The sequence below is a fragment of the Punica granatum genome, chromosome 4 (assembly GCF_007655135.1).
Source record: "Punica granatum isolate Tunisia-2019 chromosome 4, ASM765513v2, whole genome shotgun sequence".
NCBI classification, from domain to species: domain Eukaryota; kingdom Viridiplantae; phylum Streptophyta; class Magnoliopsida; order Myrtales; family Lythraceae; genus Punica; species Punica granatum.
In genome coordinates, this window is record NC_045130.1 from 39,337,037 (window position 1) to 39,356,560 (window position 19,524).

At 39.8% G+C, this 19,524-nt stretch overlaps 2 protein-coding genes across 5 annotated transcripts; both read right to left on the reverse strand.

The window, feature by feature from the left end:
- Positions 1–7,621: 7,621 nt before the first annotated feature.
- LOC116206392 lies at positions 7,622–11,542 on the reverse strand. Of its 3 annotated transcripts, XM_031539258.1 has the most exons (8): positions 11,129–11,542; positions 10,971–11,002; positions 10,408–10,505; positions 10,195–10,277; positions 9,843–9,920; positions 9,674–9,772; positions 8,943–9,274; positions 7,622–8,820 (listed from the first exon to the last, which is right to left on the reverse strand). In XM_031539258.1, the coding sequence occupies exons 1-7, from the start codon at positions 11,210–11,212 to the stop codon at positions 8,990–8,992; spliced, it is 759 nt and encodes a 252-aa protein (XP_031395118.1). In that variant the 5' UTR covers positions 11,213–11,542; the 3' UTR covers positions 7,622–8,820; positions 8,943–8,989. The 3 variants fall into 3 exon arrangements, with proteins under 3 accessions (XP_031395118.1, XP_031395119.1, XP_031395117.1); XM_031539259.1 differs by having other exon boundaries at positions 7,622–9,274; positions 9,687–9,772; XM_031539257.1 differs by having other exon boundaries at positions 7,622–9,274.
- Positions 11,543–12,013: 471 nt separating this feature from the next.
- LOC116202286 (probable fructokinase-7) lies at positions 12,014–15,024 on the reverse strand. 2 transcript variants are annotated; one of them, XM_031533787.1, is made up of 7 exons: positions 14,865–15,024; positions 14,090–14,277; positions 13,398–13,610; positions 13,111–13,308; positions 12,879–13,019; positions 12,631–12,747; positions 12,014–12,402 (listed from the first exon to the last, which is right to left on the reverse strand). In XM_031533787.1, exons 1-7 carry the CDS (start codon positions 14,884–14,886, stop codon positions 12,253–12,255), a joined length of 1,029 nt encoding a protein of 342 aa, XP_031389647.1. In that variant the 5' UTR covers positions 14,887–15,024; the 3' UTR covers positions 12,014–12,252. The 2 variants fall into 2 exon arrangements, with proteins under 2 accessions (XP_031389647.1, XP_031389648.1); XM_031533788.1 differs by lacking the exon at positions 14,865–15,024 and adding an exon at positions 14,551–14,704.
- Positions 15,025–19,524: the final 4,500 nt, after the last annotated feature.

A 19,524-nucleotide genomic window follows, 5' to 3' on the forward strand; every position in this document is an offset into this window, starting at 1 on the left:
TTACACAAGATCCCCCATTAACCCTGCACCTAGAGAACAGATGATCCCTCGTTTCATCATAGTCGCTGCAAAACTCACATCGAAGGGTTGGAATGGACAATCCCATGTAAGCATTCGATCCTTAGTGCTTAGCCTGTTAAGAATAGCTAACTAACTAATGAAAGAAGCTTTGGGGAGGTGGCTAGCAAACCACACCGCTTTTCGCCATGTAACCTTAGAACCTTTGCTCCGTATACTTTCCCATGCACTTATTGTTGTATAGGTTCCGGATTTATGTGTGAGCCAAGTAACATGGTCTATGAACCTAGGGGAGATAGTACCCTCAAACGCGTATTTCCTCAGACTGAGGATTAGTACTCCTTGGCCATTGTCAAATACCATTCTCGAGGACACGACAAGCCAGCTCATTACTCTTTATAGTAGAAAAGTATTGTAGACCTCGGGTACAATATAGAGCTAAAGGTTCCATAGGTAGCTAGCAATCATGCAAAAAACTTACAGTTGACCCATCCCCCACTTCATTCTGGCCTAGCAAGAGGTCTAAGTTGAAGGATATTCCTTCAATTCCAGGTACAATCCCCATGAACTTTTAATGTCCAAAAACATCTTCTCTTGATTAGGTATCGCTCCACCCAAGCAACCCACAATGAACCCGCATTAATCAAAATAATCCATATACTCCTCAAAACACAAGCTTTATTACATTCCTCTATATTCCGGATGCCTAAGCCGCCTTCTCCTTTAGGCAAACAAACTTCATTCCATCTCACCTTACCCCCACTTTAGTGCTCATCTATACACTTCCAGATAAAGGATTTGCACTTTTAATGAATTAAACGAATAACCTTTTTTTGGCAAGATAAAGTACTCACACCAATAAGAAATCATAATAAATGAAATTGAATTCACAAGTATAAGAAATGTGTCTCACAATCCAACTTTTTATCTTTTGCATTATTCCTTCCACCAAACTCTCACAGTTCCTTAAGGATAACTTCCAATAAGTAAGAGGAAGGCCAAAATATCTTACATATAAGTTTCCATTTTTAAATCCAGCACAGTGCAGTAAATCCTCAATTTTTTGATCTTCCATGCCTCCACAATATAACTCAGTTTTGTTCTGATTAAACTTCAAGCTATATCGCATGTAGAAGACACTCAAAGTGTCTAGAATAGCTGTCGTCAAGCTTTCAGATACATCGAAAAATATAACTAGATCATCAGCAAAACAGAAATGAGTGAATGAAAGTGATTTGCATCTAGGATGATATTTCACCCTCCATTGAGCAATTACAAAGTCAAGAAGCCGAGAAAGAACCTTCATTCCAATCACAAAGAGGCTTCGACCATGAGTTCTCCATATCTCCAAATCTCAAGAGACTAGACTATGATTTGAGATACCAAGGGCAAGAAACTCCACTACCATAGCTGAATGATCATGCAACCAGTTCTCATTAACAAGAACTCTATTGAGCTTCTTCGCCTAGAACTACTATATTCTTTTATTACGCCAAGTGTAATGGCAGCCCGGATAGAGATGATCTGTTAAACTTAGATTTATTACGCACCCATCCAAATCCTTCATGCTTTGGTCTAGCTCTACGATCCTACTTTTAGTCTTCACCTCACTAGGCTCCTTTACCGCATTGAAGTCCCCCAGTAAAGCCCATCCACTGGGTACAAAACTCGCCAAAGAACATAGATCCTTCCACAATACCCTTCATTCCGTCAAATTATTCGAGCCGTATGTGAAAGTTAGATATACTCTACATTTCCCCTAAAGGAGATCTAATCTACAATGTATGAATTGGGATGTCTTGTTGAGAAGCGAGATTGTGATTCCTTCACGAAATAATAGCCATAATCATCCATTTCCTGCATGATCATAATTATTGAGCCATTGCCAGTCTTTCCACTTGGCCAAGATCTCACCTGCATTGCCTTCCTTTACTCGAGTCTCCAACAAAGCTAGCACATCCATCCTTTGGTCTTTTATTAGTTTCAAGACCACCCTTTGTTTCAGGGGGTCATTAAGCCCCCTGATATCGCAAGCAACAATGTTCATCCGGGGGAATTAGAGGCAGAGCCCCATTTTCCTTTATTACCCTATACCTTCTGTTTTTAAAACAACTTGATGAACACCTGCAATAGCATGCCTGGGCTTTCTTTGGCTAACTTGATATGCCTCGACAATATCAACCTTCTCATCGGAGCTCTCCTCAGAATTAACACTTTAATTTTCTTCACTTGTGGTACCATCATCCTCTGCCGCTTCACTAGCTTTCTCAGCCTTTTCCTTACTACTAATGCCTTCCATATTAACCTTCTCAGCACCATTGGGCGCAATAGAAGTCACCTCTTCTTGGGTTTCAATTATCTCTTCTCCTGCTTCATCTATGCTCCCTCCGATGTCCCAACATTATCTACTAATTTTGCAACCTCCTGAACACCATGATCAATTGCTCATCCACTAGATCTTCCTCAGTATTAGCTCCGATACTTTTCTTCTCACTACAATCATGGCCAAAGACTTTACAATGATCACATTTTAGAGGCAACCAAGGAATATCTACAAGAACCTCCACAACAAAATCATCACAACATCTACTAGCAACACATCCGAAAACTCCCTATCAACACTTACTTCTAAATAGACGTTCGCATAATCCAATCAAGAATGCAAAGCAGTGTTTCTGTCCATATATAAAGGTTTCCAGCAGTAGCTAGATAATTAATACCCTTATGATTAAAATATTATAGATGACTTTCGCTAAGCTTCACCCAAATCGGCATTGACCTGAAATCTAGTTGCTTCTCTATAAACTTCGATGTCCACTCCCTCAAAATTAGAAAAACTTTATCTACATGCCATGGACCTATCTCAAGAACCCACCTCATAACCTCTTTATTTGGAAATTGGAAGATAAACAAATTCTCCATAGTACTGGCATGAACACGTCCCCTTCAAACCCATAAGGAATTTACAGTTGACACCACTTTCCCAAACTCGGGGGCCTTTCCCATAAACCGACCCACTAGGCTATTGGTCCATTGCAGGACACCAATTTGAGGAAGCTCCGGAGGAGGCTTGAAAGAGGTCAAGCCCATCACTTCATCATAGAACTCCAAGCTTTGATTAACTTGTGGAAAGACCTTCTTCTAGTTTAGAAGAACCTTTCCCTCGCTCTGTGTAGCACCTGAGACCTTCGCGTCACCATTTGATGAGCTATTGACCATATTTGTTGTTGAACACATGCTCTGTGTAGCACTCGGAGCTTTCACACCACCATTGAGACTAGAAATTGAAGAGCTACCGGTCATATTTGCCGTCGAAGAGGCCATAGCGTCCCCAGAAGCCACGACGGAGGCCAGGGGATGAAGATAATTTCTGGAAGTAACTGTAGAGAACAAAGAAGAAGGTACACGTGGACAGTAGGCTCACAATGCATGTTAGCTCACTAGCAAGCACAAGGGGCATTTTCTCTCTCTAGAAATTGGAGAGAAAAAGTCTCTTCTGAACACGACACGTGTTATTATAAATCTATATAGGCGAGAATTTACTCAACCATTTCAGATATGCGTCAGTAATAAATGATGATTGAAATTACCAAACTTGGTGAATTGTATGATTTATTCTATATCAGAATCCATTCATACGTTGCTATCAGTTGCCTATAATAGTAGAAGAAGAAGCTACTTGCACCAAAGGTTTAGATCTTGGGCAGAAAGACAGAGACCTATATATAATTGTGTGAGACCCGTACATGCTATGTTATTCACTTAACATATTAGCTTGTCAATATATTACATCCGGTCGAAGAATTTATACAACTCGACTTTGTTATGGAATATGCACGTCTGGCGAATGTCACTCATAAGGGGTGAGTTCTTGTAATTTCGGCTAAAAGGTTTCGTGATTTGTAGATACGGTTACTGAAAAAAAAAATAAAAAAAAAATATATATATATATATATATCCAATATATAGTGAACAATGCTGTTGAACGTACTGGGAAAAAAGAAGAAGAAGAAGAAGAAAAGATAGATAGATAGATATATGGTCTTGGATTTAATGCATTTGCATATAAATATAGACAACAGTATGCTGTGAGGTTCGATGCGATCGTCATAAATTGTCACTTAATTGAGAGCTGAGCTCTGAGAGCCTCAACTTAAATGATTGGTCTAATCAAAACTAATTGCCCAAGGACATCGTTGAGACAACGTATACAATAAATGTACTCATAGAAAATGGAGAAAATCTAGGTCGTAAGATTTTTACCATTTAATGAATCGACACGGCTCGAGTTGAATTAGTCGGGGCCCATTAAGATTATGGATACCATGGCCACACTGTAAATATAATATATATATATATATATATATATATATACACCCTTAGAGGCAAGTGCTCTATCTTATTATATATGATTATTATAGCCATTATTGTTCAATAAATTAATATATATGTATATATATGGAAGAGGACTTCATACATATGTAGTTGTGAAGCATGCAGAGGGAGAAGGTGGTGAGGGGACCGAAACATCACAGAAATAGCGAAGTCAGAGCGGGAAAATTCAAATCAAAACGCATTTATAATATACACAAATGCATGCAAAATTATCGAAGGGGAGATTTAATTATTAATAATACAAATATTTATTTCTTCAATTAATGTTCACATATATATAGAGTTGTTCACCATATAGCTAGCTAGGGACTGACATGTGAAAGCTAAGGATACATACAAAATTAAATAATGGAATGCAAACATTAAAGAATGCTGAAGTTAATGTGGTGGTAATGATAAAATGGGAGAAACTAAATAGGATAAAAACCAAAAATCGATTTGAAAGCTGTCATATGGGGATTGGGTTGACTTAACACTTGAACATTTAATGGTGTTGTTGGAGGGCTAAACCCTAAGCTAATAATATTTTAAAAAAAATCAATGTATAAGGATATGAGATGTCTTTAATCTATTAATCGGGAATAATTTTCGTTTGAGTATTACGATTTGGTCCTTATCACAAAGTACTTCCAAATCTCTGCATTACAAGTAAAGTTGGTCTTGTAATGACTCATTTAGTTATACCAACATACTTCGTGACGACAGTTTTTTCTGAATATTTCATATGAAGCCTGTTAAGGAGATTGATTTTTTTTTTCCAAAGTTTCTTCTTCCCTTTTGGGATTGAAAATTTTCAGATGTTACTGATTGATTTCATTTCATCAATGGTTGTAGCTTTAATATTAATGGGAGTTGCCCTCGTGACAACAATGGCGCATAGAAAGCCATGGCATGCGATGTAGCTCGGTCTCTGAAACTAAAGATTAAAAATTAACTTTATGGGGTTTGAGTAAAGTTCCTCCCTAGTCTTGTTTAATTCGTTAGTGTTTTCTGAATTCTTCGTCCAATGGTCAAAAGTTAGGGCATGCATGCTGCGGGTCCAATAAATTGATATCGTGTGCCCAATACAAAATACTAGGGGTGTGCACGAGTACCGGGTATACCCAGAACCGGTTGAAATCTACCCTAATGGATAGGGTTCGGGTAACTCGTATTGAAAATATGGTAGGTTCCGGGTATTAAAATTAGGAACCTGTGAAAATCGGTTCCGGTTCCGATTCCTGCCTAAAGGGTACCCGGAACAGGTTATTTATTAAAAAAAAAAAGAGGAAAGAGTAAAGTTACTATTTCCTCTAATGAATCAGAACATAGGCACTTTGTTGTATGAGATCGTATTATGGATGTTCAATTTTGTCGATGGATTGATGAGACATATTATTATTTCATTGTTGTGGATTAATCTAAATTTTGTTGATATTCTATTTGGCGTAATTACTGATTATGTATGTGATATTTTCGATTTTATTTAGCGAAAAGAAAAAATTTACAGGTTCCAACAAGGTATCCGGAACCTGTGATATAATACAGGTTCCGGGTAGGTTTCGATTCCATGATTCAACAGGGTAGGGTCCGGTTCCAAAATCTTGGAACCTGTCCCTTACAGGGTAGGGTCCGGGTATTATGAAAAATACAGGGTACCCGGAACCGATCAACCCTACAAAATACATGCATGGCCTTTCCTAAACTTCGCTTTATAACACTCGGTAAAGGACTCAGGCGAACATATATCGGTGAATATGAGTAATAGAAATTAACTAATGTTGTTATTTATGTAAAGACTGATCATTCTGATTTGGAGACATGTAGGTTGGATATTTATATGAGGTAATGCCCGCGAAAGATATATAGGCCTAGAAGGAATTGCATGAAAGTTCACGTTCTTCATTCTCAGAAGAAATTAAAATTGAAAAAAGAAAGAAAGAAGAAACAAATGGCAGGAGGAATCAGTTGACCGTTATATCAAAGAGAGAGAGAGGAAGAGGGAATTGATCGGGAATTCCGATTCTTGAGATCCCAAATATGTTTGCAATCGCATAGACCGGAAGGGGCGGAGTTCTTGAGAAATGGAATTCATTGACCATCCCGTTGGGATTATCCCATGGCTTTTGATTGATTCCATGCCCATTAATGAGACAATGATTACTAGACACTAGCTAGTGACTTAAAAACGCACATGAAACTGACAACCTTTTTGACTCGGCATTCGGAACGGTTTCGATCCGTGAGTATTTTGTGTTGTGTTGACTGTATGAGATACAAGCTTATCACGTATTTAGAATTGGAAGATGAAAATTAAACGAGTGTATCCTAAGATATCGACCTGTCAGCTTAATGTTCCATATTCGTATTGGCCATCGACTTAACCCGATCTTTTTTTTAAAAAAATTATTTGATACTGAAAAATGGACTTGTAATGACTGATGAAAATTGCAGGTTTTGGAAATGGGCTTCCTGTTGCTGTGGACTGGTGTAACAGTGAGATCCCCCTTTCTCCTTTTTATCACCTTACCTTCAAGTCAGAGCTGCAGTTCTGCTACAGAGAGCAGACCCACACTTACAAAAATACGTAGATAATGAAGAGGAGAGGAGAGGACAAAGGAGGAGAGACATCAATGGGACGTCTGAAGCAGGACCTTCTTCCTCCCACTCCCACCCTGTGATCATAATCATCTCTCTCTCTCTCTGTTTTCAAAAGAATTAGAGAGAAACTGATATGTCTCAATCTATATTGGTCCAGGATAGGACTAGCACCAGTATTATAGCAGGCATTTCCCTTTCGATTACCACCGGGCGGCGAATTCGAAACAGCTGCCTCATAAAATGATTGACGGATGCATACCTAAATGGAAGACATCAAATTGGGCAATGTAGTAGCAGTTACCATCTCTCTCTGTCACCATTTTAACAGCTCACCGGCAGCTAGCAACTTTCATGGAGAAAATGACCACTGGAACACCGACTATTTCACCGAAGAACCAAATGATGAAACTGCAAAGATCAAAATCATTTTGGTGCAACTCAATACCTTTGAATGCCCCATATAGATCAAGGATCATAGGAAAGCTATTTCCCGGGGAAATGTGTCCCAAATCATGGCCTTACACCAGTGCAAACAGTGCTGTTCATTATGTTTGCCCGATAATATCTTGGGAGTGAGCATCTAATGTAGAAGACGCTAAACGCGGGAATCACATATGCACATTTTTTATTTTCTGTTAAGCTGAATGCTTTGACGTTCGCTGTTATTGATAAACTGCAAACCGAGTTTATTACATAAGAACAAAACTCATAGGCCAGGCGTATAAGCTACTAGGAAACCAAAATTGGCAAACCACGAAAAGATACATCACAACTGAGGTATACCCCAGCCTTCAAGTGATCCTTTATGCGTTCCCTTTACCATCCTCTTCTTCAAGTTCTTGATCCCCAGAAATCGCCCTTTAACAGCAAACTTCACATAGGCAAGAGTTTCTTCAGCTGATGGCTCCAAAGAGGAGAGCGTATTTTGTCATTCTGAGCTCTCCAAATATAATAAGTGGATGCATGTAGAGCAAACTTTCGAATTAAAAAACCCGAGTAGACCTTCCCTGAAACTTGTTGACGGCCCATTCAATTTCATATTGCCAAGACCTTCCAGTTCTAGCCTTATCCAGAAGCTGCAAACACTTTCTCCCGGACACTCCTCGAGAAGGAACATTCAAAGAATAAATGCTCACAGCTTTCTATAGAGTTCTCACAAAGAACACATGTAGGATCCAAACCAACCTGCCATTTAGATCTTCTGTCTAAGGTAGAAAACTCGTTTTGAATAACCAGCCAAGTGATAAAACAATGGCGAGGGATACTTGACTGAAACCACAAAAGAGCAGCCCACGTAACTTGCTGCTTTTTTGGTCTAATAGCTTCCCCGCGCTGGAAACAGTAAACCTCCCGCTAGTTGCTGCTGTCCATACCATTTTCTCTTCCTCATTCTCATTGGGAAACATGGCAGCTGTAGCTTCTTTGATTGTTCTCAGTTCAGCTCTTCCACAGGGCTTCCATGCCCAGTCACACCCCCTAAGGACCTCAGAAACTTTTGCACGAGGAACAAGCCCAGTACCAGAAGTACTCATGTTGTTAAGGACCTGAATAAGAGGGCTAAAAGGGTGCCAATTGTCGTATCAGAACCAAGTAAGCCGACCATTCCCAATTCTATGCTTGATAAGAGGGCATATGCTATCCCTAAGCTTTAGCAATTTTCTCCATGCATAAGAACATAAACTTGGAGCTGAAACCAGCCAGAAATCTCCCTTTAAGCAAATAGATTTCAGCCCAAGCTATCCATAAAGATCCAGATTTGCACATGAGAAGCCAGACAAACCTCATAGCACAAGCTTTATAATGTACACATTCCAATGTTCCTTCACTCTAGACGAGAAAAACGAACAATTATTGGTGAAGAGAGCATAACCAATTCTGAAGTTACAGTAGCTGGGGAAACATTATGAACAAATTTCATGTATTGAAAGAATATACGTGCGATTTCTTACATTTTTGGGATAAGAGAGACAGAAGAAAACAAGAACTGAAGCAGAACTCAGGGTCTACCGTCTACGTCAAAGCCGGCCCCGGTCCAACCAGCAGAAGAGGACCCCCTGCCCTTGGGCACAACTCCTATTCCCTTTCCTCTTCCTTGCAACTGAACTTTCTTCTTTCCTCTGCCATCTCCGTCGGCAGTAGGCTGCTGATTGGGCCCATTTGTGGCCAGAACCTTTCCGTCACGCTCTTGATGCATTACTTTCTGGACTGGCTCTAATAACTGAGGTACCGAGGAAGCATCCAACACTGTGCCATTCTGGACCCCTCCCGTCAGTTTCCCATCCTATGCATCATTTCACGAGGTTCCTTAGAACACAAAGCTGCTGGCTTTGATTTCGGGTGCAAGATGAATATACAAACCTACTATCCCAGGAGGATATTCATACTTTAGCTAAATGTTTTTATTTTCCAGTATAAAGGCAGAGAATGCTCATCATCCAAGGTCAAATGCATTTTTTTCTTTACTCTCCATGAATATTAGCCCTTTCATATTCACCAAAATATTATACTCATCGAGTTAGTCACCAAACGCTTTATAATTTCTCACAGAAATCCCCAAGAACATATATTTGGAAGATGGTCACTATACAAAATTTATATGACATCATCTATAACTTTATGTTAGTGATTGTAGCTTATGTGCAGAATGTAAGCAATAGTAACAGATGTGGAATGGGCTTACAGAGGGAACACACGTTGATGATCTAGCTGGATTCAAAGCTTCGAGGCGTCTCTTTAACTCCTCCAACCTAGAGAACTGCGAGTTACTGCTTTCCTGGACCTGTAATCAGCAAAAAGTCAGGGTCTGCGAGACATCTCGGTCTGAAACATTTGGAAGTCTAGACAAGTACCAGATTATTTAAATCTTCACATAGCTTCTGCTTGATAGCTTCCTCATCCTGTAAAGCTTTGGATGCCGCCTCCCACACCTGAGTATATTGAAATCGGACCTCTTATAAAGTTAGCAAGGTAAAGTCCCTGAATGACCCAACATGCTAAAAGTAAAAGGAAAAAAGAAAGCACAGATATCTCACTACATATCACTAGATATACTCCATGTAGCAGCATTACTATGATAAACGAAATACATAAATGTTTGAGCTTACTTGTGAGTTGTGACACTAAGAGATGTCCAGGTAAAGACAATACAAAAGAGCAAAGTAATTGGGTAAATGTATGTTCTGATAACTCATGAGTACAAACCTTTCGAGCTTGTTCCTCTTTCTGCTTGGCAACATGGATTCTCTCAGTTGACGATTCTATTTTCTTTCTTAGTAGCTCCAGTGCTTCAGAATTTCATCATACATGATCAGATACAAAAACAGTTCCTCAATATACATCAGCCCGATAAAAAAGAAAATGTATGCATAGAACTTACAATAGAGGAAAGAGAAAAGGTAGAGAAGTGGCATCAACCTGCTTTCTTGGGTCCTGCTGTGAGTTTCATTTCCATTGTAAGATTAGCTAGCTCGCGTTCGACACCACGAATCTTAGAATAATTTTCTTCAATATATCTACAGAAAAAGATGTGGTCAGATGCAGAAGGCAACTTAAGTACCATGACAAAGATAAGGCTAGAGCATTCCCAAAGCTTTTGAGAGATCTATTCAATCACCAAATCAGAAGTTGGTAATTTCTCTCTGTCACTAAATTCTTCGATAGCAATCAACATTATATCTGATTGGTAAGGAATGCTTTCATGCACAAGAGGCATTATATGAAGAGCAAAAAGCTTAGGCTGCATGGCATCACGTGAAGTTACAGTATCGACTACAGAGGCAGCGATCGGCGTAGCACTGAACAAGTAAACTGACACTAAATCAACTGCTAAAATTAACATCAACTGATTACCGAGGTTATATTCATATCAACGATTAACTGTTATGAAAATTGCACAATCTAGTAGCCAAACAAGCACTGAACAAGAGCTGATCCAGTCAAAATGCAAATGCGAGGATGGGATTATCAATTTCACGTACTTCTTCAACTGAAGCTGCTCCTCCTCGATTATCTGCAACAGAAAGAGAAACAGATCACAAACAGCTCAGGCAGCCACGAAATTATTCTGATCCTTGGGCAAAGCAGAAAGAGTTGGAGAACGTGAGACAGAGGGAGAGAGGGGGGGAGAGAGACGGACCTTCTCGGTGTAGGCAATGACAGAGGCCTCCCTAGCGAGGCCGTCGGGGCCGATCTCGGGAAGAAGAGAGCGATTAGACGCCATCTCTGCTTAATTAAACTCTAAACAACTATCGAATCGGAATGCGACAGGTCAAATGGAAGGAAGCAGTTCTACTCTATACGAGCAACTACGACCGCAGGCGCAGCGTGCAGTCCTAATTCCTCAAAATGGCCAATGGCGCCCCTTCCGAGCTACAACCAATCTTCACCGCTTCGGAGGAACAATGGATGGCAAAAGGAATGGAGCTCGAGGCCTTCCGCTTCACTTCATCTTTGCAGATCGAAGAAGTCCGGCGATGGGGGAAGAGAGCAGAGACAGTGTGTAAGAGAGTGATAACAGAGACGGGCAGATGTAGATTCGGTTTCAGTTACGGAGTTCGATCAGAAATAAATAAATTTATTTGTTTATATATTTCTTTTTTTTAAGAGAAAATTTAAATTATATTACACGTCGTTCTCATCAACTAGAGAGTTGAAAACCAAATTCTACCCAAAAAGAAAAAAATTGAAAAAACAATCTAAACCAACGAAAATCTTACCGTTTCCGTCCCGACAGTCCCGGATAATCGAGATTATTGGATATGCAATCCCCATCCAACGATCTGAGGGCCTCAGGACGATCTGCACCGAAACCGGGGCTCTAGGATAGGAAAGTAGTACTCTTCTTCCCTCTTGGAAGAGGACAGCTAAAATTATATATGATGTGGTCGCAAGTCCATGAATCTCTACACAAAGTTCACACTTACAATCATTCAACTTGTGGTTGATCAACTCTGTCATGGAGCAAGCTCTCGAGTTACAGCCCATTTATCTATTCGAATTTGAAATAATCGAGCTCAGGACATGTCCAGTAACATCTGTCATTTCCATTCATATCGTTCGCACCGTACTGCATAAGGAAATATGTATGGTATGGTTCAGGTCAAAGACTCAAAGTGGTCCTGCCCATGAAGTAATGGAACAAAGCATGTATATTTGCTGCCTTAGAATCAATACCAGGAAGGGGAAATACAAAGCAGGCTAGCTGTGATTTGTGCCAAAGAGAAATTGAAAACTACATTTTGAATAAAAAAATTTTATCCTTCAATTTGTTTCGGACTTCGAGGCATCTTTTTCAATGAACTTGAGAACGGCGTCCTTCGTGGGCAAGGCCGGAATGGCGCCTCTCTTCATCACGGTGACTGCCCCGCACACATTTGCGAAGAATAGTGCATCTCTTAGTTTCTTCTCGTCCTGTCCCCACAGAATCAATCATAAAATCACACGCCTTAGGATACACGCCAACTATAGCCATAAATCTCAAACCGATCACTTCAAACATTAAAATCTTCAGCTTATTTGAGGAATGGCCTATCCATTATGAATGCCTCAGGTTTCGTGCCGAAGGATGTCTGAGCTAGTGACAGCAATGGCCTAGATATTTGACGCATATATTCATACGAGAACTTACAATTATAGTACCTTGTAGAGATTTAAGTCAGCGGCCAGGCGATATAGTATCCCACCAACAAAAGCGTCGCCTGCACCAGTCGTGTCCACAGGTTTTGCTTTAACACCAGGAACTCTGCCTTTGAAATCCTGCACAGGAAATTCCAGTCCCTCCAAATTTAAGGAAACTTAGCCAACTGTCAACAGCATGACAAAGTCACGAGGACTTCATATGTGATTCGCCAACTCGATGAACATCATACAGTTCCTTGCTTGGTTACCTGGGTATAATAGCGGCAGCCTTGTGACCCTTCAGTTACAATAAGAAGTTTAAGATTGGGATGAAAGAGTTTGTTTTGCACCACGCTGTCATCATTAGGATCATCACCTCCAGTTAAGAATGTAATTTCCTCCTCATTTATCTGCCAGTCAATAAAGATTATCAATCCAAATGACAGTCCTTGTCCTCCAAGTTATATCGATTTTATGTTCCCAGCAATCGCGAGCAGTTACCTTAATGACATCGGCCTGATCCCATATGCTCATTATTTCCTCTCGAGCAAATTCTGGGGACGGCCAGAGTGGCAGTCTCAAATTCGGGTCATAAGAGAGGATGCACCCAGAGCTTTTTGCGATTTTCATTGCAGCAAGATGGGCTGACCTGCATGGTTCCTCGATCAAACTTATCGAACCAAAGTGAAAAATTGCCGCCTGTGATATTCCAAAACTTTAGGGTGAAAATATCTTTCGTAGTGATAGGCACAAATTCAGGAATGTGCTGAATAGAGAAGCAAACTGACCTTCTTAATAAGGTCCACATCAAGCTCCGATTCTTGAAGGAGCATATCCGCACTCGGATTTCGGAAGAACAAGAACTCGCGCTCTCCATCAGCTCTAAGGGTGACAAAAGCCAGTGCAGTTCTTGCATTGTGGTCAAATCGCATGCCTGAGTTATCCACATTGTTCTGCTTTAAAATGTTCGCCAACATGTGCCCAAATTCATCATCGCCGACCTGTGGGGACCCAGCGGAAATCATTTTATCCAAGTGCTACCAATATTACTTGAGGACTAACATAACCGACAAACTTGCAGAGAAGCACGGCCCAAAGATTGGAGAAAACGATGTCATAAATGACTCAAAACAGATGCTATCAATTGCAAATGGTTCTGAAGTATTTCATCTCAAAAGCTCAAAGGGGAAGTAGAACAGTGAGGAATGGTCAGTTGTATAAACGGTTGATGCATTTATACATATATAATTAATGCTCCGGAGACACGATTATATGTCCCAAGCAAGAAATCGTATAGTGTTATTGGTTAAGATGCAGATGAATTACTAAACCAAGAAAAGCATTTTCTAGTGCCTTCATAGGAAACACTTCCATCCAGCACAGAGACGAGAGAAGCAGAGAGTGAAGAACATCAAATGAAAGCCTGAATGCAACTAACCAGCATACATGATAGAGATAGGATTTATAGCGTGATCTGCACCTTCCCGATAAAAGCAGAAGAACTTCCCAATCTGGCAACCCCAACTGCGACATTGGCTGGGGCACCGCCAGGAGCTTTCTCGAATGCCGGAGCTTCCGCTAGCGAGACCCCAGCAACAGTCGGGACAAAGTCAATCAGCATCTCCCCAAAGCAGACTACAAGTGGGGTACTGCCCCCGGATCCTCCATCTGTAACCAATGATTTATCCATTCAGGTTCAACCTCAAAAGAAGAATCAAAATATCATTCAATATGATCCAGTCCGAGCCGTTTTAAGTCGTAAACTCGAATCCCATGTCCCTGATGAATATTTCCTTTTCCACAGGAGAGTGGGTGAATTCAGATGGACCAGATGGCAGCTACTGGATCAAGATAATGACAAATCTCCAGACAAGAATCGCACGCACATCTACTACAGCATGCATCAATGTCAGAGTAACCAACTATGAACTAACAATGAACCTGATTTACAGGAGTTGGTGCATGGCCGGTGGAGAGGGAAGCTGAAACTATCAAGAGATTAATAACGAATCTAGTGGCGATCATCTCAGACACATACAATCTCCAATACGAAATTCATACATCGCCAGCAAGAAACGCGTAAGGACTGCGACTAAAATCCCAAGAGAAAGAAACCATTTTGAGCTCGTGCAAGGATCAAGGTCGGCAGAAGGATCGTCCCCACAATCAAATCACATCGAGGCAGAAGCCAAAAGAAGTGAAATCGAAGTCGGCAGAGCCATACGCAGAAAAAACAGGGCAAGATGGCACTGGACCTGAGCTGGGATGGCTGGCCATTTCAGAGCAAGCGAGAGGCGGCGTATTATTGTATTGAAGCCTTGCCGGAAGACTGGAAACCGGAGGAGCCAGAAGACGGTGGGGGTGGGTTGGGGTGGAATCCGTCTCGATCGCGTTGGAGCTGACAAATGGAGAGAAATGAGTGTCTGCTTGGCGCCGAGAGGCCTCCCCCGCTCACTAATTGCGGAAGCTTTTATGGCGCAAAAAGAGAAATTACTCCTTCTTTCCAACCCCCCCAAAAAAGGAAAAAAAATCAATTTTTAATAGATAATTCAGGTTAATAATAGGTTACTAAAATTAAGTTCATGTAATCCTTATTTGGTCTTCTTATTTATGAAATTTGAGTCTCGTATATCACGTCTAAGTATGGGATATACTTATGGGTCATATTTGGTACGGTTGAACGAAATATAGTCGTTGCACAAAATGTAATAGTCATATATATTCGATGATTTCATACTATTTAATTTTTATTTCTTCATGCCAAATGTAACAGTTTATAATGCGATAATTTATAAAATAAATGATGATTACATTAATTATGGTAAAGTTTTAGCGATGATAATCTCCTTTTGGGAAGGTTTGGCAAAGTGGATCCCTCAATTAAAATTCCTACATGACGTGCGTGCACTCACTCAGTGTTCCTTAAAGCATATATATACAGTCGAAAATAATTACGTGCTATATCCTTTACACTTTCCGCCGCCTTTTTAATCCACAGATTAGTAACTGGAAAAGAAAAGGGTAAAATAGAATATTGTTCCTCAATTTTCAAGTTGTAAGTAATTGACCAACTTGTTATTGTAGGTATATATCATATTAATTAATTTCTTCGATTATATATACTACATATATAATCCTCTTAATTTTTTCGTTCTATGATTAATTTCCCACTGGAGTCGGCGCACCGGTATTTCTGTGTTAGTTGCCGTTCCCTCGACACTGAGTTTACAGTTATGCAAGAACATATTAGAGTCGGAGTCCTGCTGAACCCCGTAAAATATTTAAGAACATCGTAGTTTTTATTTCTTGGATACTTTTTCTGTCACTTAGAATATATGATAAATAACCCAGCAAAAAAAAGGAAATACGATAAATAGAGATAGTTCAAAGCCTTTCACGGAAACGCCATGGAAAAGGCTAGATTTTAATCACGTGGAGTCCTCCTTTTAAAAACTTCTTCCAAAGAAAAACAAAACAAAATGAAATTTGTTGTTCTAATCGACTGTCAACGTCAATTTTGTCACCGTCTAGTGTTGGATGGGCCGTTAGTGTATGGGACACAGGTTATTAGAAATACCACCGAATTAAACCTTTCTCAACATGACGATTTTAATTAAGAACATAATTTTTATCGACTTGGTTAACTAATAATGAATAATACAATATATATGCGTATATCACAGCTTTGAGAACTTGGAACCATATATAAATTGACCACAACAGCCTATAGTTTAACGTTTTTAGTCTGTGATAACTGCTATTGATATTGTCATTTAAGAAACAACTTATAAAATTGAATGGATAATTTTTTGCATGATCAATTGTACATATTTTTCTTTTTCTTTATATTGGATAAGTGGTCTTATAAGGTGCACACATGCAAAGAGTGATTTGAATCCATCGCCTCTTGGAGTCTAACTTGGTACGTACATATTATCGGATTTCCCTCTTCGGTAACGGGTTTTATCGGATTCTCTTATAATAACTCAATCTGCTGTAATAGGAAAAGGTCAAGGTTAGGGCCCATAGAAGAACCACAAAGGCCCAAACGTGTGTTGGTTGGGACCATAAAGCCTATCCTGTGCCTGGGTTCAATTTTTGAAATTGAGGCTCAAGCCGACTTGTGAACAAAAATGATGAGGTGTTGCGATAAAATAAGATCACCGCAAGTGTACGTTAAATAAGTAATATAGTGATGAATATAAGTATCATCCCTTCAGAGACTGTTCTAAACTTTCACTAATTACTAAAATTAGTAGCCTACTTTTATTCAAATGATTAAATTCAAATGGTTTCAAAAAATTAAGAAAAGCATGTTTGGTTTTGGATTTTTTTTAATTCTACTTCTCTTCAATTCAACAATTCAATTATTAATTTTTTCTTTTTCTTTAATTTTTTAATCTATTTAATTCAATTTTTAATACTAAATTCTTTCAACTATTTATTACTTTTTTCATAATTCAACAATACAATTATTACTTTCTCTTAACCATTCATTACTTTTTCTCACTTTTTTCCATAATTTAATTACACAATCATTGCACAAACCTAGGGTATACAACTTCCCCCGGCACTTATCCAAATTTGCTTCATCGCTCTCTATCTATTGAATGATTATGCATAGAGGTGATATATTAAACTTAGATTTGTTAGGCACCCATCCAAATCCTTCATGCTTTGGTCTAGTTCTACTATCCTACTTATAGTCTTCACCTCACTAGGCTTTCTCACCGCATTGAAGTCCCCCAGTAAAGCCCATCCACTGGTTACAGAACTAGCCAAAGAACATAGATCCTTCCACAATACCCTTTGTTCCATCATATTATTCGAGCCATATATGAAAGTTAGATATACTCTACATTTCCCCTCAGGGAGATCCAATCCACAATGTATGAATTGGGATGTCTTGTTGAGAAGCGAGATTGTGATTCCTTCACGAGATAATAGCCATATTCGTCCATTTCCTGCATAATCATAATTATTGAGCCATTGTCAGTCTTTTCACTTGGCCAAGATCTCACATGCATTGCCTTCCTTTACTTGAGTCTCCAGCAAAGCTAGCACATCCACCCTTTGGTCATTTATTAGTTTCAGGACTATCATTTGTTTTAGGGGTCAATAAGCCCCTTGATTTCCCAAGCAACAATATTCATCCACGGGAATTAGAGGCAGAGCTCTCTTTTCCTTTCTTGCCCTCTACCTTGTACCTTTAGAACAACTTGATGAACACTTGTAGCAGCATGCCTGGTCATTTCTTCTCCTGCTTCATCTACGCCCCCTTCAATGTCCCAGCATTATCTACTACTTTTACAACCTCTTGAACACCATGATCAATTTGCTCATCCACTAGATCTTCCTTAGTATTAGCTCGGGTCCTTTGCTTCTCACTACGATCGTGGCCAAAGATTTTACAATGATCACATTTTAAAGGCAGCCAGGAATATCTACAAGAATCTCCACAAACAAAATCACCACCACCATCTACTAGCAACACATCCAACAACTCCCTATCAGCACTTACTTTTAAATAGACGTTCGCATAATCCAATCGAGAATGCAAAATAGTGTTTATGTCCATATATAGAGGTTTCCAGCACAAGACAGATAACCAATACCCTTATGATGAAAATATTGTAGAGGGATTTTGCTAAGCTTCACCCAAATCATCATTGACTTGAAATCCAATTGCTCGTCTGTAAACTTCGGTGTCCACTCCCACAAAATCAAAAAAACTTTATCTACATGCCATGGACCTGTCTCAAGAATCCACCTCATAACCTCTTCATCTGGAAATTAGAAGATAAACAAATTCTCCATAGTGCTGACATGAACATGCCCCTTTCGACCCTATAAGGAATTTACAGTTGACACAATTTTCCCAAATTCGAGGCATTTCCCATAAACCGACCCACCAGGCTGTTGGTCCATTGCAGGACCCCAATTTGAGCAACTCCGGAAGAGGCTTGACAGATGCTGAGCCCATCACTTCATCATAAAACTCCAAGCTTTGCTTAACTTGTGGGAAGACCTTTTTCCAGTTTAAAGGAACCTTTCTGATGCAGCAGAAAACGTGGCAATTTTATATTATTTGGGCATTTTTGCGATCGCTGGTACATCAATATCTGAAAATTGTATAGCAGAAAACTGGCTCGCAAGTGCTTCTTCATATTTTCCCACGTTACAATTTTCAACTTGCCCAATTTGCTTCTGGTTAACTTGACCTGCTGCCACCATGACGTGGCTTCGTCTCGCAATCTAATTGCCACTAACGGTACACGTTTATCTTCGGGCACTCCTTTAAATTCCAAGATATTCTCGACTGTGGCCAGCCAATCAAGAAACTCCTCGGGCTTAAGGCTGCCATGAAACTCAGGAATTTCAGTTCGCATCCCAGACTTCTAACGCCTCCTGTCATCCTCGATAGGATGCCTCCTTTCATCCTCGATAGGACCCCTTTACTGCCTATGTGGGATATCCGCAAAATAATTCTCTCCCTCCAACTCCTTGCCAGATTCTTCTTGATCAGGATTAGGGTTAGGGTTCGGATTAGAGTTTTCCCGATTCTGGTTCCCCATAAGTACAACCATCCTCTGTGTTAGCTGCTCTATCATACGATTCATCTTCTGATTCACGATTTGCTCCATTCTTTGTTCCAGATGTCGCAGGTTGTCATGATCAAGAACATCGTCCACACGATCCCTTCTCCTGGGTGGCATGGTTGTTCCAGATCAAACCGTAGACTCTGATACCAACTGACGCAGCGGAAGTAAAGAACAATTGTAATCTGTTGATTCGCACACGAATGCCAGAAAATAATCTTCTATAACCTATTGATTCTACGAATACCAGGGAATAGGCATCAAATTCGTTGATTCAATCATTGCCGAATTTGGGAAAATAGAGAAAATATTCTCT